The 21,720-nt window shown below is 43.0% G+C and overlaps 1 protein-coding gene across 2 annotated transcripts in view; it reads right to left on the reverse strand.

Annotated features, from left to right (window-relative positions):
* The window catches only part of LOC110505159 (short transient receptor potential channel 3), a 78,168-nt gene that overhangs the window by 25,274 nt on the left and 31,174 nt on the right, over positions 1-21,720 (reverse strand). For both annotated transcript variants that reach the window (XM_090219907.1, XM_090219906.1), the window contains 2 exons: positions 17,558-17,722; positions 14,574-14,790 (listed from right to left, as the gene is read on the reverse strand). In XM_090219907.1, coding sequence (XP_090076033.1) covers positions 14,574-14,790; positions 17,558-17,722 — 382 coding nt within the window. The remainder of the gene's footprint in view (positions 1-14,573; positions 14,791-17,557; positions 17,723-21,720) is intronic.

Consider the following 21,720-nt stretch of genomic DNA (forward strand, 5'->3'; position numbering starts at 1 on the left):
AACTGTAATGGAGTTTTTTTCTCATGGCATTTTCGAGCTTCTGAATCTGGCAGGTAATTGCTGCCGGTATATGCCGATGTTTCAAATAGACCTAGCTTGGGCATCACCATCAGTAGCTAAGAGGGAAGAAATACGAGGGTGAGCAAGGTGTGTGAGTGTGCTAAGCTAGTGCAGCTTGAGAAGTTGTTGAAGATATTAAAAAAAAAAATTTAAAAAAACTTTTTGCTAACATCACCTTTATTTAACCAGGTAGGCTAGTTGAGAACAAGTTCTCATTTACAACTGCGACCTGGCCAAGATAAAGCAAAGCAGTGCGACACAAAAAACAACAGAGTTACACATGGAATAAACAAGCATACAGTCAATAACACAATAGAAAAAAAGTCTATATACAGTGTGTGCAAATGGCGTGAGAAGGTAAGGCAATAAATAGGCCATAGTAGCAAAGTAATTACAATTTAGCAAATTAAAACTGGAGTGATAGATGAGCAGATGTTGATGTGCAAGTAGAAATACTGGTGTGCAAAAGAGCAGAAAAGTAAATAAAAACAAAATGGGGATGAGGTAGGTAGATTGGGTGGGCTATTTACAGATGGGCTATGTACAGCTGCAGCGATTGGTTAGCTGCTCAGATAGCTGATGTTTAAAGTTAGCGGGGGAAATGTAAGTCTCCAGCTTCAGTGATGGCCACTGACGAGGGAAGTCTTTTGTACTTCAGCAAATCAGAGAATACAGCTGTGGAGCAGCAGGACTCCAGCAAGATGCCAGCACGTTGAATCCAGCAAGCATCTCAAACACAGTTCTTCAGAAGTACGGATTTCCTCACTTCGAAGATTGTGTCTGAGGTCACTGTCCATACGGGGGGTCAACCTGGCAGGGCATTAAGTGTCCCGAGTGAGCTGCGGAAATACCTGGTAGTGTCACCTCTCCAGTTCTGGCAGGCAAGGATGGCTGTTTATCCAAAGCTGTGCCTTGTGGAACTGGATCTGATTTCTGCCCGTGCATCCCAAGTGTTGTGGTGAGAATATTCAGCATGTCATCAGGTTTGAGAAATCAAACGACCACCTCTATGAAACACAGTCTTCTTGATAATAAGTCAGAAAATCTTGTTTGGTTGTATTGCTTATGCTTTTGCTCTTGTTGCAGCTGTTTTTATTAACCCTATTTGAAGGGGTTAGTCAATGATATAGGTTTAAAACCTCTTTGGGGTGCAATCCCATTAACCGGACGATATGACAACAGCCAGTGAAAGTGCAGGGCGCCAATTTCAAAACAGAAATCTCATAATTAAAATTCCTCAAACATACATGTATCTTATACTGTTTTAAAGGTAATCTTGTTGTTAATCCCACCAGTGTCTGATTTCAAATATGCTTTTCAGCAAAAGCACCACAAACGATTATGTTAGGTCACCACCAAGCCACAGAATAAACAAAGCCATTTTTCCAGCCAAAGAGAGGAGTCACAAAAAGCACAAATAGAGATAAAATGAATCACTAACCTTTGATCTTCATCAGATGACATAGGACTTCATGTTACACAATACATGTATGTTTTGTTTGATAAAGTTCATATTTATATCCAAAAATCTGAGTTTACATTGGCGCATTACATTCACTAGTTCCAAAAACATCCAGTGATTTTGCATAGCCACATCGATTCAACAGAAATACTCATCATAAATGTAGATGATAATACAAGTTATACACATGGAACTATAGATATATCTAACCCTAAATGCAAACGCTGTGTCAGATTTTTTAAAAACTTTACGGAAAAAGCAAACCATGCAATAATCTGAGACGGAGCTCAGAAATATAATACAATTTGCCGCCATTTTGGAGTCAACATAAACCAGAAATTACATGATAAATATTCCCTTACCTTTGATGATCTTCATCAGAATACACTCCCAGGAATCCCAGGTCCACAATAAATGCTTGATTTGTTCGATAATGGCCGTTATTTATGTCCAATTATCTACTTTTGTTAGCGCGTTTGGTTACACCTATCCAAACGCTGGTGCTGGTCGACCATTTCATCGGACAAAAACTTCTAAAGGTTATATTACAGGTCGAAGAAACATTTCAAACTAAGTACATAACCAATCATTAGGATGTTTTTATCATAAATCTTCAATAAAGTTCCAACCGGAGAATTCCTTAGTGTCTCGAGTAGGAACGGAACGCAGGAAGATATCATGTGGTATGCGCGTGACCAGGAAATGGCTCTCTGCCATTAAGCTGACTCATTCCCCTCTTATTCAGTCCCACAACACAGTAGAAGCCTCATTCAAGTTTCTATAGACAGCTGACATCTAGTGGAAGCCATAGGAAGTGAATCTTCATTCATATCCCAATATGATTTCAATAGGGAATGGGTTGAAAATATACCAACCTCAGATTTCTCACTTCCTGTTTGGAAATTTCTTCTCGGTTTTTGCCTGCCATATGAGTTCTGTTATACTCACAGACATCATTCAAACAGTTTTAGAAACTTCGGAGTGTTTTCTATCTAATACTAATAATAATATGCATATATTAGCAACTGAGACTGAGGAGCAGGCCATTTATTCTGGGCACCTTTCATCCAAGCTACTCAATACTGCCCCTGCAGCCTTAAGAAGTTAATATGACATAAACAAAACATGTCAAATGTGCCATGAGTTAATTTGTTATTTTTTCTCCTTCCTTTCTGTCAGATAAAGAAAGGTAATGGTACTTGATTATTCTTACTTAAACTACCAAAGTTTAAAAAGCATCGGATTGGTGTAAACATGGTCAAGAGAGTTTCCTTCCACCATATTTCTTGCACCAGTGTAGGCGCTCATCCTTTAAATCTAAGTCATATTAGAATTGATTTATAATTGAAACCTAACCAAACCTTTGTCCTGTCCATGGAGTTGAATGGAGTCCTCTAGTGACTAAAAGCCTGTGGTACTGTAGCATGGACAGCGCCATTGAGGACTTAGCCAACTGGGCAGGACTTGCATCTTCATTGGCTGATCCCTCCTGATGACCCGGTTGGCATGACCTGATTCCCCATTTGGATACGTAACAGCCGGGTCATCAGGTGGGATCAGCCAACGAATTATACTTGTGAAGAAGAACATTTTATTTTTCAAGATGGATATGGCCTCAATGGCGCTACCCACGCTCTCACTGACGCCATCATGATACAGATACAGAGATGTTACGTCTATCCAAGTCTATCGTCCTCTCCCAGTACCTTAAGTATTACTGCCCTCTAGTGACAAGAAGTAACATCTCCCCCCCAACAAAATATAGGCCTTCAACAAATAAACGGCTTCTAGCATCCCACAAATAGGCTACTGTCTTTCCCTAACACTAAAACTAAAAGTTTAGCTAAATTATATAACAAAATAAAATGCAAACTGAAACTAAATAATAAAACGAGTAAATCAGGTCTGAAAACTAACCGAAACTAAACTGAATTTCTAATAAAAATCTAAAAATAAAATAAAATATTAAATCACAAAACTATAACAACCTTGCTCTGCCTCGCTTTTGGCCCAGTACAGGTGAAGCGCACCCCTGTTCATGCAACGCGCCAGAGCAGTTCTTCCACTGTCAGGAGAAATGGAAATACATATTAATATGCATGCCTCTCCCTAATATGCCTTGTCCATTACTGTCCTGGCTAGTGATTATTGTCTTATTTCACTGTAGAGCCTCTAGCCCTGCTCAATATGCCTTAACCAACCATTAGTTCCCCCTACCACATATATGATGACATCACCTGGTTTAAACGTCTCTAGGGACAATATCTCTCTCATCATTGATGTCCTAGCCGTGTCTGAATCTTGGTTTAGGAAGACCACCAGAAACCCTGAAATTTCCATCCCTAAATATAACATTTTCCGACAAAATAGAACTGCCAAAGTGTTGCAATCTTCTGCAGAGATAGCCTGCAGAGTTCTGTCTTACTATCCAGGTCTGTACCCAAACAATTCGAGCTTCTACTTTTAAAAATCTATCTTTCCAGAAACAAGTCTCTCACCGTTGCCGCTTGCTATAGACCACCCTCTGCCTCCAGCTGTGCCCTGGACACCATATGTGAATTGATTGGCCCCATCTATCTTCAGAGCTCGTGCTGCTAGGTAGCCTAAACTGGGACATGCTTAACAACCCGGCCATCCTACAATCTAAACTTGATGCCCTCAATCTCACACAAATTATCAATGACCCCACCAGGTACAACCCCAAATCTGTAAACACTGGCACCCTCATAGATATCATCCTAACCAACTTGCCCTCCAAATACACCTCTGCTGTTTTCAACCAAGATTTCAGCTATCACTGCCTCATTGCCTGCCTCCGTAATGGGTCTGCTGTCAAACGACCACCCCTCATCACTGTCAAACGCTCCCTAAAACACTTCAGCGAGCAGGCCTTACTAATCGACCTGGCCCGGGTATCCTGGAAGGATATTGACCTCATCCCGTCAGTAGAGAATGCCTGGTTATTTTTTTTAAGTGCCTTCCTCACCATCTTAAATAAGCATGCCCCATTCAAAAAATTTAGAACCAGGAACAGATATAGCCCTTGGTTCTCTCCCGACCTGACTGCCCTTGATCAGCACCAAAACATCCTGTGGCGTTCTGCATTAGCATTGAATAGCCTCCGTGATATGCAACTTTTCAGGGAAAGCTTAGGCTAGCTTTTTAAAACAGAAATTTGCATCCTGTAGCACAAACTCAAAAAGGTTCTGGGACACTGTAAAGTCCACGGAGAATAAGAGCACCTCCTCCCGGCTGCCCACTGCACTGAGGCTAGGAAACACTGTCACCACCGATAAATCCACTATAATTGAGAATTTCAATAAGCATTTTTCTACGGCTGGCCATGCTTTGCACTGGCTACCCCTACCCCGATCAACAGCCCTCCACCCCCCACAGCAACTCGCCCAAGCCTCCCCCATTTCTCCTTCACCCAAATCCAGATAGATAGAAAGATCTGCAAAATCTGGACCCCTATAAATCAGCCGGGCTAGACAATCTGGACCCTCTCTTTCTAAAATGATCTGCCAAAATTGTTGCAACCCCTATTACTAGCCTGTTCAACCTCTCTTTCATATCGTCTCAGATTCACAAAGATTGGAAATCTGCTGTGGTCATCCTACTCTTTAAAGGGGGAGACACTCTTGACCCAAACTGCTACAGACCTATATCTATCCTAAATCAAATCAAAGTGTATTTGTTACGTGTGCCGAATACAACAGGTCTCAATTCCTCACCTTACAGTGACCTTTACAGTGAAAACTGTTGAGAAGCCTTTTTGTCCTAGACTTGCACCCCGGTACCGTGTGCCATGCGGTAGTAGAGAGAAGAGTCTATGACTGGGGTGGCTGGGATCTTTGACAATTTTTAGGGCCTTCCTCTGACACCGCCTGATGTAGAGGTCCTGGATGGCAGGCAGCTTAGCCCTAGTGATGTACTGGGCCGTACGCACTACCCTCTGTACTGCCTTGCGGTCAGAGGCCGAGCAATTGCCGTACAGTGATGCAACCATGCTCTCGATGTTGCAGCTGTAGAACCTTTTGAGGATCTCAGGACCCATGCCAAATCATTTTAGTTTCTAGAGGGGGAATATGCTTTGTCGTGCCCTCTTCACGACTGTCTTGGTGTGTTTGGACCATTCTAGTTTGTTGTTGATGTGGACACCGAGGAACTTGAACCTCTCAACCTGCTCCACTACAGCCCCGTCGATGAGAATGAGGGTGTGCTCGGTCCTCCTTTTCCTGCAGTCCACAATCATCTCCTTAGTCTTGGTTACGCTGAGGGATAAGTTGTTATTCTGGCACCACACGGCCAAGTCTCTGACCTCCTCCCTTTTGGCTGTTTTTTACATCATTCTTTTTACCGTTGATCTTGGCTTCATAATAAAGTTTCTTCTTCTTTTTGTTGAGTTTACTCACATAATTTCTCAATTTGCAGTAAGTCAGCCAGTCAGATGTACAGCCAGACTTATTAGCCACTCCTTTTGCCCCATCTCTTTCAACCATAACGTTTTTCAATTCCTCATCAATCCATGGAGCCTTAACAGTTCTAACGGGTGCATGTTTATCAATAATTGGAAGAAGCAATTTCATAAATTCATCAAGTGCAGCATCTGGATGCTCCTCATTAATCATATCAGACCAACACATATTTTTAACATCATCCACATATGAGTCACAGCAAAATATTTTGTATGATCTCTTATACACTATTTTAGGCCAGGCTGTTAGAACTTTGGCTTTCCTGGATGTAGCCACTATAATGTGATCACTGCATCCAATGGGTACGGATATACAGTAGCTTTAGATCAAAGTTCTACAGCATTAGTAAAATGTGATTGCTACACATGGATGATCTTGTTCCTGTAGTGTTTGTAAACACCCTGGTAGGTTGATTAATAACCTGAACCAGATTACTGGTTACGGTAAGAAGCTTCCTCTTGAGCGGACAGCTTGATGTGAAAATCAGTCAATATTCAGGTCCCCAAGAAAGTAGACCTCTCTGTTTTCATCACATGCACTACAAGCATTTCACACATATTATTTAGATACTGACTGTTAGCACTTGGTGGCTTATAGCAACACCCCAAAAGAAAAGGATTTAGATGTGCCAAGTGAACCTGCAACCAAAACACTTCAATAACACTTTATTTTTTATTTTATTTTATTTTACCTTTATTTAACCAGATAGGCAAGTTGAGAACAAGTTCTCATTTACAATTGCGACCTGGCCAAGATAAAGCAAAGCAGTTCGACAGATACAACGACACAGAGTTACACATGGAGTAAAACAAACATACAGTCAATAATACAGTATAAACAAGTCTATATACAATGTGAGCAAATGAGGTGAGAAGGGAGGTAAGGCAAAAAAGGCCATGGTGGCAAAGTAAATACAATATAGCAAGTAAAACACTGGAATGGTAGTTTTGCAATGGAAGAATGTGCAAAGTAGAAATACAAATTATGGGGGGCAAAGGAGCAAAATAAATAAATAAGTTAAATACAGTTGGGAAAGAGGTAGTTGTTTGGGCTAAATTATAGGTGGGCTATGTACAGGTGCAGTAATCTGTGAGCTGCTCTGACAGTTGGTGCTTAAAGCTAGTGAGGGAGATAAGTGTTTCCAGTTTCAGAGATTTTTGTAGTTCGTTCCAGTCATTGGCAGCAGAGAACTGGAAGGAGAGGCGGCCAAAGAAAGAATTGGTTTTGGGGGTGACTAGAGAGATATACCTGCTGGAGTGTGTGCTACAGGTGGGAGATGCTATGGTGACCAGCGAGCTGAGATAAGGGGGGACTTTACCTAGCAGGGTCTTGTAGATGACATGGAGCCAGTGGGTTTGGCGACGAGTATGAAGCGAGGGCCAGCCAACGAGAGCGTACAGGTCGCAATGGTGGGTAGTATATGGGGCTTAGGTGACAAAACGGATTGCACTGTGATAGACTGCATCCAATTTGTTGAATAGGGTATTCGGTGGCTATTTTGTAAATGACATCGCCAAAGTCGAGGATTGGTAGGATGGTCAGTTTTACAAGGGTATGTTTGGCAGCATGAGTGAAGGATGCTTTGTTGCAAAATAGGAAGCCAATTCTAGATTTAACTTTGGATTGGAGATGTTTGATATGTGTCTGGAAGGAGAGTTTACAGTCTAACCAGACACCTAAGTATTTGTAGTATTTACAGTCCCTTTGTAGTCCACGTATTCTAAGTCAGTAATTGTATTTAAGAGCAATTGGAGGCCACGGAAGGAGAGTTGTATGACATTGAAGCTTGCCTGGAGGGTTGTTAACACAGTGTCCAAAGAAGGGCCGGAAGTATACAGAATGGTGTCGTCTGCGTAGAGGTGGATCAGAGACTCACCAGCAGCAAGAGCGACCTCATTAATGTATACAGAGAAGAGAGTCGGTCCAAGAATTGAACCCTGTGGCACCCCCATAGAGACTGCCAGAGGTCCGGACAGCAGACCCTCCGATTTGACACACTGAACTCTATCAGAGAAGTAGTTGGTGAACCAGGCGAGGCAATCATTTGAGAAACCAAGGCTGTCGAGTCTGCCGATGAGGATGTGGTGATTGACAGAGTCGAAAGCCTTGGCCAGATCAATGAATACGGCTGCACAGTAATGTTTCTTATCGATGGCGGTTAAGATATCGTTTAGGACCTTGAGCGTGGCTGAGGTGCACCCATGACCAGCTCTGAAACCAGATTGCATAGCAGAGAAGGTATGGTGAGATTCAAAATGGTCGGTAATCTGTTTGTTGACTTGGCTTTCGAAGACCTTAGAAAGGTATGGTAGGATAGATATAGGTCTGTAGCAGTTTGGGTCAAGAGTGTCCCCCCCTTTGAAGAGGGGGATGACCGCAGCTGCTTTCCAATCTTTGGGAATCTCAGACGATACGAAAGAGAGGTTGAACAGGCTAGTAATAGGGGTGGCAACAATTTCGGCAGATAATTTTAGAAAGAAAGGGTCCAGATTGTCTAGCCCGGCTGATTTGTAGGGGTCCAGATTTTGCAGCTCTTTCAGAACATCAGCTGAATGGATTTGGGAGAAGGAGAAATGGGGAAGGCTTGGGCGAGTTGCTGTTGGGGGTGCAGTGCTGTTGACCGAGGTAGGAATAGCCAGGTGGAAAGCATGGCCAGCCGTAGAAAAATGCTTATTGAAATTCTCAATTATGGTGGATTTATCAGTGGTGACAGTGTTTCCTATCTTCAGTGCAGTGGGCAGCTGGGAGGAGGTGTTCTTATTCTCCATGGACTTTACAGTGTCCCAGAACTTTTTTGAGTTAGTGTTGCAGGAAGCAAATTTCTGCTTGAAAAAGCTAGCCTTGGCTTTTCTAACTGCCTGTGTATAATGATTTCTAGCTTCCCTGAACAGCTGCATATCACGGGGGCTGTTCGTTGCTAATGCAGAACGCCATAGGATGTTTTTGTGTTGGTTAAGGGCAGTCAGGTCTGGGGAGAACCAAGGGCTCTGTTCCTGGTTCTAAATTTCTTGAATGGGGCATGTTTATTTAAGATGGTTAGGAAGGCATTTAAAAAAAATATCCAGGCATCCTCTACTGACGGGATGAGATCAATATCCTTCCAGGATACCCCGGCCAGGTCGATTAGAAAGGCCTGCTCGCTGAAGTGTTTCAGGGAGCGTTTTACAGTGATGAGTGGAGGTCGTTTGACCGCTGACCCATTACGGATGCAGGCAATGAGGCAGTGATCGCTGAGATCTTGGTTGAAGACAGCAGAGGTGTATTTAGAGGGGAAGTTGGTTAGGATGATATCTATGAGGGTAATAAGATATAAGATCTTCTCTAAGCATTACAGGGATATGGTTCTGAATATATACAGCAACTCCTCCCCCATAAGCATTTCTGTCTCTTCTATAAATGTTATATCCTTGTATTGCTACTGATGTATCATCAAATTAATTATCTAAGTGATTCTCAGAAATGGCTAATATATGAATGTTATCTGATGTTAGCAAGTTATTGATTTCATGAACCTTATTTCTAAGACTACATATATTATTATGGGCTATTTTCAGCCCTTTCCCGGGTAGCTTATCACAGATAGACATAATATTGAAAAGAGCAGACAAAGCAAGAGAAAAAAATATACATTCAGCAGTCCATTGATCAATTGGTGTGTGTGCGCTGTGGGGTTGAGGCTATGAACCCATAGGATTGGCTCTCTCATCAATTCCAGGCTTTTGGTAGAGATGGTGGACAATGAGCATGTCGTAGCGGATGTACGCAATGTCCCCACGCGCTATGGCAGCTTTCATGGCTGGGATCAGTTCTTTCCTCTTCTGGCGCACAGCTTCAGGATAGTCCTCGTTGAGGAAGATATACATTCCTCTCAAGTTCTTGGCTCTTTCCAGAACAGATACCTTGTCCTTGAACTTCAGGAACTTGACCACTATCTGCCAGGGTCTATCACCTGGGCCGGTGGTGGGTTTTCCAGTCCTGTGGGAGCGCTCCACCTCAATATTCCTGTAGTCCATCTTCAATTTCTCAAAGAACATTTCCCTCACTTTGTCCTCAGTCTCCATCCAGGTCTCATGTGGAGATACTGCAATTCCTTCCACAACCATGTTGTTTTGCCTTGATTGTCCATCGAGAGAGTCTGATTTATATGTAATTGTTATCATGGATTCACAGACAGGACTGATGTCCTCTCTCAATGACTTACAGATTGCTTTCATCTTGCCGTTCTCCTGTTTCAACTCATCGAGCTGACCCTAGGATGACCGGAGACTCTTCTTCAGATCCTGGACCTCTCTGGTCAGGTCGTCCATTCTTTTATTAGTAGAATCCACGAGTATTTGGACAAAACACTTGAAACTATTTTCTTGTTGTTGTAACTGCTTATAGTTATCTTTTTGTTCGTTTAAAAGATCCTTCACATGCGATAGAGAGACACCACTGGCACTGTCCTCAACGGTACTCCCGCCAGCTTTGGTCTTTGTCATGGTAGCTAGCAACGTATGTTAGGCTGTTACTCCTCACAGTTCCAGACAGGGCAGGTCACAGGGGAAATTGAAAACAACAAACAGCAGGAATCTAGACAGCCACAAACCCGGGACAATCCGCGGTCCCAGCCACAATGACTAACCACGTCGTGGGCTGCATACAGGCCAACAGGATGCTCTCAATTGTCCATCAGTTTGTGAGGGTCTTGGGGACCAAGCCAAATTTCTTCAGCCTCCTGAGGTTGAAGAGGCTCTGTTGCGCCTTCTTCACCACACTGTCTGTGTGGGTGGACCATTTCAGATCATCAGGGATGTATACGCTGAGGAACTTGAAGCTTACAACCTTCTCCACTGCGGTTGCGTCGATGCGGATAGGGGCGTGCTCCCTCTACTTTTTCCCGTAGTCCACGATCAGCTTCTTCATTTTGTTGATGTTCAGGGAGAGGTTATTTTCCAGGCACCACTCTGCCAGGTCCTTCACCTCCTCACTGTAGGCTGTCTCGTCATTGTTGGTAATCAGCATACTAAGGTTGTGTCGTCTGCAAACTTGATGATTGAGTTCGAGGCGTGTGTGGCCACACAGTCATGGGTGAACAGGGAGTACAGGAGGGGGGCTGAGTATGCACCCTTGTGGGGCCCCTGTGTTGAGGATCAGTGAAGTGGAGGTGTTGTTTCCTACCTTCACCACCTGCAGGCAGCCCGTCAGGAAGTCCAGCACTCAGTCGCACAGGGCGGGGTTCAGACCCCGGGCCCCTCTTGTCCAGGTGGGATAGAGCCGTATGCAGTGCATAGGCAATTGCATTGTCTGTGGATCTATTGGGGCGGTAAGCAAATTGAAGTGGGTCTAGGGTGTCAGGTAAGGTAGAGGTGATATGATCCTTAACTAGCCACTCAAAGCACAGTCATTTAGTTCAGTTACCTTTGCTTTCTTGGGTACAGCAACAATGGTGGACATCTTGAAGCAAGTGGGGACAGCAGACTGGGATAGGGAGAGATCGAATATGTCCGAAAACACTCCACTCCAGCCAGCTCTGAGGACGTGGCTAGGGATGCCGTCTGGGCCGGCAGCCTTGCGAGGGATAACTCGCTTCAATCTCTTACTCACGTTGGCCACGGGGGATGGAGTAGCATTTTCCTCAAATTAGCTTTGTTAAAATCTCCAGCTACAGCTACGGGATATGTGGTTTCCAGTTTGCATAAAGTCCAGTGTAGTTCCTTGAGGGCCGTCGTGGTATTGGCTTGAGGCGGAATACACACGGCTGTGACTATAACCAAAGATAATTCTCTTGGGAGGTAATACGGTCAGCATTTGATTATGAGGTATTCTAGGTCAGGTGAACCAAAAGACCTTCTTCCCGGAGAGATGTTCATTCCTGTCTGTGCGATGTCCTGATAACCCAGCTGGCTGTATGGACGGGGACAGTATATCCAGAGAGAGTCATGATTCCATGAAACGGAGTATGTTACAGTCCCTGATGTCTCTCTGGAAGGAGATCCTCGCCCTGAGCTTGTCTACTTTATTGTCCAGAGTCTGAACACCAGAGAGTAATATAATCGGAAGCGGTAGATGGTGTGCCTGCCTCCTGAGTTGGTCTAGAAGTGGGCGGTGGCATCCTGGAGCAGCATTTGGGATAAGTTCAATTGCCCTGGGGGGTGTGAACAAAGGATCCAATTCGGGAAAGTCATATTCCTGGTTGTAGTGCTGGTGAGTTACCACCGCTCTGATATCCAAAAGTTTTTTACAGCTGTATGTAAAAACACCAAAAAACGTTCTGGGCTAATAGTGTAAGAAATAACACACAAAAAAACAAAATACTGCAAAGTTGCTAAGGAGCTAGAAGCAGAGCTGCCATGTCTGTCGGCGCCATCTTGAATTGTTTGTTTCATATATCTGTTTAATATGGTCTAAAGTAAATATATGTAAATATAGGGATTCTAAGGAATTTGTATATGAATGTTGATATTTTGAGTGTCTTTTCGAAAACTAAATAGTAGTATATGAGAACACATGGTTTCACATGACATCCTGACTTGCTCTATATACCATTGAGGGTCTCCTCATCCTTACAATAATATTGATACCATAACTTTTAGCCGAACAAAGTTGAATTACTGTTTAGCGGATGCCCCGCCTCACTTTTCTCCACACCCCCCAAAAAAAGTAAAAATCAGATGCGTTATTTTTTTGCCAATATATACAATACACTCTTTGTGTATAATGCCCTGTCCGCTCTCCCTTGAGACTTACCCAAGTTGATGCCCAAGAGACCAAACAGCCTCAGATCACACGCCCAGATCATGTTCGAGCCTCGGATTGGACAGTGAAACACACTCGCACCTGCAGGCGACGTGCAGATGTTTCATTTTTCATGCCGTCATGGCTGAAGCCAACGCAAATTCCTACTATTTATGTGTCCAGGTTAAATGCAGGACGTCCTTCATTATAAACAAACAGTTGGTTAAATTCATGGTTATTGCATCATTTTCAGAAGCGATGAATAGATTAAATAACAATGTAATTTAACCATTTGACTGGCCAGAGATCAAGGCATTCATCAGCAAAGACACAGGTCAAGCTGATAGTATTTTGGACAACCAAATTGAAGTCAAAATGATTGATGAAATCGAAGTGTGTCAGTTGTAATGGTGATTTGCGATTCATAACTTTTACCGGTACTACCAGTAGTAGTAGGCCAACCGATAACAGCCCGACGGAATGCGTTTGAAGTGATGATGCACCGCCGAGAACAGCTAGCATGTCGAGCAAAGTGCATCGCCAGTGGCACGCACACACTTCGTGCAGATCAGCAGGTGGGGGCTTTTCGTGGCAGCCAGGCGAGACAATCGAAGGAGGATGCGGTGAACAAAGTTTCTAGGCTCGAATTTAGTCACGCTTGCTCTATATAGATTGATGCTTCTAATTGTGCATGTTATAAATTCTATTTTTCTTTTGGATAATGATGAAATGTTAAACTCTAAGGCTGGATTTATGTATTTCTTCCAATGCTATGTTAATTTGGCAGATCTAACTTGATTGAACCTCTTTCTAAAAGGCCTAGTCTATGAGAGGCCTAATCATATTTGTATGAATATTTTGTTAACGCCAAGGCTATAGAGATGCATTCAGGTCACTCATTATTATGGATCAACATTTGAATTTGATTACAATTATTTATTGTCAATCATTCTTTAATTTGTTAGGCTATGCAATTAAGTAGATTCATGAACTGATAATACATTCATACATCACTTTTTTGTATTTTTTATTGTTTGAATATGATAGAATAACATCATTGATGTTACTTTGTGTCTTAATAATACTCATGAAATCAGTCTGAAATTGAATATTTTGCCTATTGTTCATATCCATATAGCCTAGGACAATGTGATAAAGTACTGAAAATCCGGTAAACAGTGAATCAATTTTGTCTGGGTAACTTTAGTTGGGTAACTAATTAACTGACACAAGTACTGGTTTTGGAGAAAAGCTACTTTCAGTTTAAAAATAAAATCAGAGTCGATTGAAGTGCCTGCGCATCTGCGGTGGAAGGTGGCAGATTTACAGCACTGTTTGACAGACAAGGCGATATCCCAAAAATGGTTCCTATCACGAAAACGGCTGTTGGGCCACAAACTATTAAGGCACTCACGAACACAGTGGTGTTCTCCGTTTTGCTCTACCACCCCCACAAGTGTCACAGGGTTTGTTTGAGGGTAACTCGGTACTGGTTAAAAAAAAATGAATGAAAGTATGGAAATCGTATATATACATATATATTTCCTGAGCTTTCTTATATATCCTAAATATAGGACAGACATCTATTTTTCCATTTATGAACGTGTTATTCAATGCATTTCTATGGCCTATAGCAATAAAGCCCCCCCTGGATGCTTAGACTTTTAGCCATCGTTGAACTTCATTGTTTAATCACCGAGGTTGTTCTCCTTTGAAACTTTATGGAATCTTTACGTGCCCCTGAAACGTGGCTCTGATTTATCCCTTTGCCTCTGACCACACATTTCCAAGCCCCTCTGGTGCAGTGCAACCCTGCACAGTACCACAAAATGTTAAACAAATAAATCCTGTCTCACCTGTGACCCAGACCATGATGAGCATCTCGGTCCAGCTGAATTCGGTGGTCTTGACCCGGTAGATCTGCATGGGGTGGTCAGTGACGGTCACGTTTGGCATGGTGCTGATGCCCTGGAAGCGGTCTGATGCGTTGAACAACAGCAGGCACAGGAAGATGATGAAGGAGGCGGCATGGGCCACAAACTTCATGAAGGGGCTGCGCAGGACATTTCCCAGCTACATCAAATAAAAAGGATCACATTTACACTTCAGTCACTTAGCAGATGCTTTTATTCAGAGTGACTTACAATCAGTGCATTCAACTTGCATACAGTAGGTAAGTAATAGCAAGTAATACCTTCAGTGGGGGTCAGTGGGATGCAAAGCGAGAAGTCTATAGAGTAACTATGCTACAACCACTTAACTTTATGGAAATTATTTTTATAGTGAAATCTGGAGCGTTGCAAACAACATCCCTTAAGATATAAAATGTAACACTAACATTCATTGGAGCGTTGCAAGAGACCCTTGCTATACTACTGGCACGTTCGGCGATGTCATTTACAAAATAGCCTCCAATACCCTACTCAATAAATTGGATGTAGTCTATCACAGTGCCAGACGTTCTGTCACCAAAGCCCCATATACTACCCACAACTGCGACCTGTACGCTCTCGTTGGCTGGCCCTCGCTTCATACTCGTCGCCAAACCCACTGGCTCGAGGTCATCTACAAGACCCTGCTAGGTAAAGTCCCCCCTTATCTCAGCTCGCTGGTCACCATAGCATCACCCACCTGTAGCATGCGCTCCAGCAGGTTTATCTCTCTGGTCACCCCCAAAATCAATTCTTCCTTTGGCCGCCTCTCCTTCCAGTTCTCTGCTGCCAATGACTGGAACGAACTACGAAAATCTCAAACTGGAAATACTTATTTCCCTCACTAGCTTTAAGCACCAGCTGTCAGAGCAGCTCACAGATTACTGCACCTGTACATAGCCCATCTATAATTTAGCCCAAACAACTACCTCTCCCTCTACTGTATTTATTTATTTTGCTCCTTTGCACCCCATTATTTCCCTCTACTTTGCACATTCTTCCACTGCAAATCTACCATTCTAGTGTTTTACTTGCTATATTGTATTTACTTCGCCACCATGGCCTTTTTAAAACCCTTTTTTTTTGCCTTTACCTCCCTTTTCTCACCTCATTTGCTCACATTGTATATAGACTTATTTTTCTACTGCATTATTGACTGTATATTTGTTTTACTCCATGTGTTGTATGTGTTGTTGTATGTGTTGAACTGCTTTGCTTTATCTTGGCCAGGTCGCAATTGTAAATGAGAACTTGTTTTCAACTTGCCTACCTGGTTAAATAAAGGTGAAATAAAAAATTTAAAAAGCAGGGTAAGTGAATATAAACAAATAAACACACTATGCACTCACACTCCTAGACTTACTTACTTAATTCAAAGGTGGCTGTAAATGTCTTTGTTTTACTTTTAAGAGGAAGAGTTAGGGTACATGGACAAAAGAGGCCCTATACATTACTATTCTATATGTCATTCTACGGGCTAGACATGATACGCTTCATATGCTCTGGTTTGAGTTTAGATAATTGAAGGGAACACAATTGGTGAATTCTGTCGCGACACAGTCTCTGTATTTCAGCCGAGACATACTCCAGTTGTGAGGTTCTGAGTGGCAGGAATGATGGAGGTGGGTGGCCTTGCATGCCATAATTATATCTATACTCGTTTGGCAGATATTACTTTTCACATTGCAAAACAATTAGCAATCAGATTCAATCAATCTAATTGATTTTATAAAGCTCTTTTACATCAGTAGTTGTCACAAAGTAATATACAGATAAAACCCCAAAGAGCAAGCAATGCAGAAGCACTGTAGCTAGAAAAAAAAACTCCCCAGAATGCCAGAAACCTAGGAAGAAACCAAGCTTTGAGTGTTGGCCAGTCCTCTTCTGGCTATGATGGGTGGAGATAAGAGTATGGCCATTAAGACCAGATTATTCTTCAACACGTTCAAATGTTCATAGATGACCAGCAGGGTCAAATAATAACCATATTGGTTAAAGAGGGTTGCAACAGTTCAACATCTCAAGAGTAAATGTCAGTTGGTGGCTTTTCATAGCCGAGTATTCAGAAGTCGAGAGAGCATGTCAGAGAGAGCAAAAGAAAGAAAGAGAGATTTGAAACAGCAGGTTTAGGGCCAATCATACTTATTGGTTTGAACTTTGTAGAGTTGTAAATAACTGCGTTCTAATGATTTTGGATAGAAAAAAAGTCTAGGTGGCCTAGTCAGCCCAAGTATGAATATTAACCTAATTTGATCCCATTCACATTTTCTCACAAACAAATGGTCTATAAATACACAACGTTACCGCCTTGTTTACCCTGGCCAGAGGGACAGGGTGCATAGTAGGCTACACTATGCAGCTTCTGTTGTTAGTAGCGCCTACAGTTGATCACACTGAAGAATGGTCTCGTTTCCATACAATACAACATGTTAGATCGCTAATGTTTAGGTATATAGGTTTTTGCTTGTGTCTGTTGGGAGTGATGTGTTATCACGCTTGCTAAATAATTACCGGAGGAAAGTGGAGAGCATGCCTTGAGCTTTGTGCCCGGCCCACGCGACCTGTGTTTTCCGTGAATCTGATTGGTCAAGACATGCAAAGAGCCTGCACCGGCACTCCGATGTGAAGGACAGACAAATTGTGCATGAGTTGACAAATAATGAGGCAAAACGGTAAAAAAAAAACTGCACTTTGCCCCTCTAACGCTTTGAATCAATATATTTTATTCAACCCAAATCAAAAAAGTGGTTAAACAGTGCTGTGTGAGCATACACGTTCGTTTGTGCAGTCTTGTGAACAACATACTCCATCAACATTGCTCTGACCAAGACTACATCTGAATTCTGACCAAGTGTTTCAGGTTGGTAAACGACACTCGGCGGTTTGGTCAGAGGACGTGGTACTCTTACCCGACTGCAGGGAGCGAACCAGTAGCCCATGGCCAGTAGGGGCAGACCAAAGGCCACCGCCACCACCACCAGGCACTTCACAGCGATGGTCTGCTCCCTCAGGCCCGACAGGTTCTCATACCATATCGTCAGCAGCTGCTGCTGGCAGTTGGGGTGGGCCACAAACTGTAGGGGAGGAGAGAGAGAACTGGAAATAAAATATGTCATGTAAAAGTTAATGCAATGGGCAAGCAGTCTGGGAAGAAAAGAGGCTGAGTGGCAGGCCTGGTTCATCCTCTAGGCTGTCACGCAGTTTAGTCTGGAAAATGAGTACGAAGACCCAGTTCCGAATATATCCTGTAGGCACCAGGGGGAAATCAGGAAAAGGGACTGCTGGAGTGGAGGCACCAGTCATCGGTTGGTCATTTGCATTTTAAGTGGGCCTATAAAGTGTGTTTGTGTGTGTATATGTGAGTGTGTGCGAGAGAGAGAGAGCTTCTCATATAATCACATTAACAGGCTTGATCAAATTGGGAGAAATGCATTAGGCTTTCGCCAGTAGGAAGAACTGGGGAGGTGTATATAATGGAAGTGTTTAATCAAAACCCACCGAGACATGAACGAACCCTCTCTGTGGGTTTCCTTTATTTTTGAATTTTTTTGAATTTTTACCCCAATTTCGTGGTATCCAATTGTTGTAGTAGCTACTATCTTGTCTCATCGCTACAACTCCCGTACGGGCTCGGGAGAGACGAAGGTTGAAAGTCATGCGTCCTCCGATACACAACCCAGCCAGCCGCACTGCTTCTTAACACAGCGCGCATCCAACCCGGAAGCCAGCCGCACCAATGTGTCGGCCCGCCACAGGAGTCGCTGGTGCGCGATGAGACAAGGACATCCCTACCGACCAAGCCCTCCCTAACCCGGACGACGCTAGGCCAATTGTGCGTCGCCCCACGGACCTCCCGGTCGCGGCCGGTTACGACAGAGCCTGGGCGCGAACCCAGGGACTCTGATGGCACAGCTGGCGCTGCAGTACAGCGCCCTTAACCACTGCGCCACCCGGGAGGCCTCTGTGGGTTTCCTTGACACTGTCTGCCAGCCCAGTCAATCCATAACCATTTCAAAATAGTAAACATTTGGTTATTTGCTCTGTAAAGACCAATCACCACAAGATAAGAACATCAACCTGTCTCAAGGGGAGGTAAATAGTTTGGGTTCACATGTTGATAATAATATGGGAAAAGATAGACACACAATTCCAATTGAAGAAAAATTTAATGGATGGGAGTGGTGGCCAATTCCAGTTCAAATTCTAATTGTTGAATCGAAATGGGATTGACCCCCAAGCTGTTGCTCCCAGAGAATCACTTGTTCAAGTTCATTTCGAGACACAGACTCGTGAATTCAGGGCCAGTGAGAGGTGCATTACCACCTGTAGTAAGGAACAAGTTCCATCCTCAAGTGTGCAAGGTTAATGAATAACACACCTCTGTGCATTTGGATTTTTAATGTCATGGTTGTCCTACATCAGCTCTCCCTTTTCCCTAGGAGGCTAGCAAAGATTGAATTGGAAAATATGGCAGATTAATTATGCAGTTGAATGAGGAATCAAGGCGACGCCAGAACTGCTATAAATAAGGAGCAGCGAGTCTATTATTAAAGATTCTTTGGAAAGGAAGAAATGTGTGACATTCATACATTTTTGGGATGAGTGTACTGTGAGGGAGGTACTAAAAGCCTGGGACAAGTTGAGAGGTGAAAATGAACTTTGCAGTTACAGGATAAGGACAATCTCACAGAATTGTCTGTAGCGTCTGAAACGGTTTGGCCTACAAAACTATTATGACCCCTCTATGTAAATATGATACTCTCATGAACGTGCATGTTGTTGTTTTGCTCTAGGACACCCACAGGCCTCACAAGAATCGTCTGAAGGTCTCCCAGTACCAGTTGAAAAAATATGGAATTATATACAGTGCCTTCGGAAAGTATTCAGACCCCTTGACGTTTTACACATTTTGTTAGGTTACAGCCTTGTTCTAAAATTAAATATTTTTTTCCCCTTCATCAATCTACACACGAAACCCCATAATGACAAAGCAAAAACAAGATTTTAGAAATGTTTGCTAACAATCGACTCGAGGCGATTCCAGCCTGGGGTCTTCTTAGGTCTGACGCTACAAACTTGGCACACCTGTATTTGGGGACTTTCTCCCATTCTTCTCTGCAGGTCCTCTCAAGCTCTGTCAGGTTGGATGGGGAGCGCCGCTGCACAGCTGTTTTCAAGTCTCTCCAGAGATGTTTGATCGGGTTCAAGTCCAGGCTCTGGCTGGGCAACTCAAGATAATTCAGAGACTTGTCCCGAAGCCACTCCTGCATTGTTTTGGCTGTGTGCCTAGGGTCGTTGTCCTTTTGGAAGGTGACCCTTCGCCCCAGTCTGAGGTCCTGAGAGCTCTGGAGCAGGTTTTCATCAAGGATCTATGTACTTTGCTCCGTTCATCTTTGCCTCGATCCTGATTAGTATGCCAAGGGGTCTGAAAACTTTCCAATGGTCACTCTATCAACTGGTTCCCCATTGATCTCTGTAGGGGGTAGTTCAGTTTTGTTCCTTCTACAATCAATGTATCTCTTTTGTTTTCTTAATGTTTTTATCAAGAAAGTTATCTGTGCACCATGTACTTTAATGTAATATCAACTAGAGGTCGACAGATTAATTGGAATGGCCGATTAATTAGGGCCGATTTCAAGTTTTCATAACAATCGGTAATCTGCATTTTTGCACATTGATTGTGGCCGATTACATTGCACTCCACGAGGAGACTGCATGGCAGGCTGACTACCTGTTACGCGAGTGCAGCAAGGAGCCAAGGTAAGTTGCTAGCTAGCATTAAACTTATCTTATAAAAAACAATAAATTTTAACATAATCACTAGTTAACTACACATGGTTGATGATGTTACTAGTTTATCTTGCTTGTCCTGCTTTGCATATAAATCGATGCAGTGCCTGTTAATTTCTCATCGAATCACAGCCTACTTCGCCAAACGGGTGATGTGTCACGTCCTGACCTTAGTTCCTTTTGGTATGTTTCTATTTTAGGTTGGTCAGGGCGTGAGTTGGGGTGGGCATTCTATGTTTTGTTCTTGTGTTTATATTTCTATGTGTTTGGCCTGGTATGGTTCCCAATCAGAGGCAGCTGTCGATCGTTGTCTCTGATTGAGAACCATACTTTGGTAGCCTGTTTTCCCACTCTTGTTTGTGGGTGGTTATTTTCCGTTTCAGTGTTTTCACCATACGGGACTATTTTAGGGTTTCCATTATTTGCTTGTTCATTTGTTTTCTGTGTTCAGTGTAATAAATATGACGAACACTTACCACGTTGCATATTGGTCCGATATTTCCTACTCCTCCTCAGAAGAGGAAGACGACAACCGTTACATGATGATTTAACAAGCGCATTCGCGGAAAAAAAGCACTGTCGTCGCACCAATGTGTACCTAACATTAAACATCAATGCCTCTCTTTAAAATCAATACACAAGTATATATTTTTAAACCTGCATATTTAGTTAATATCGCCATATTTAGTTAATTTCTTTTAACTAGGGAAATTGTGTCACTTCTTTTGCGTTCCGTGCAAACAGAGTCAGGTTATATGCTGCAGTTTGGGCCGCCTGGCTCGTTGCGAACTGTGTGAAGACCATTTCCTCCTAACAAAGACTGAAATTAATTTGCCCGAATTGTACATAATCATGACATAACATGGAAGGTTGTGCAATGTAACCGCAATATTTAGACTTAGGGATGCCACCCATTAGATAAAATACGGAATGGTTCCGTATTTCACTGAAAGAATAAACATTTTGTTTTCAATTTGACCATATTAATGACCTAAGGCTCGTATTTCTGTATGTTATTATGTTATAATTAAGTCTATGATTTGATATTTGATAGTCTGACTGAGCGGTGGTAGGCAGCAGCAGGCTCGTAAGCATTCATTCAAACAGCACTTTCGTGCATTTGCCAGCAGCTCTTCGCTATGTTTCAAGCATTGAGCTGTTTATGACTTCAAGCCTATCAACTCCCGAGATTAGGCTGGTGTAACCGATGTGAAATGGCTAGCTAGTTAGCGGGGTGCGCGCTAACAGCGTTTCAATTGATGACGTCACTCGCTCTGAGAAC

This window comes from Oncorhynchus mykiss, chromosome 25 (genome assembly GCF_057628025.1).
Source record: "Oncorhynchus mykiss isolate SJ-2025 chromosome 25, ASM5762802v1, whole genome shotgun sequence".
Lineage (NCBI taxonomy): Eukaryota > Metazoa > Chordata > Actinopteri > Salmoniformes > Salmonidae > Oncorhynchus > Oncorhynchus mykiss.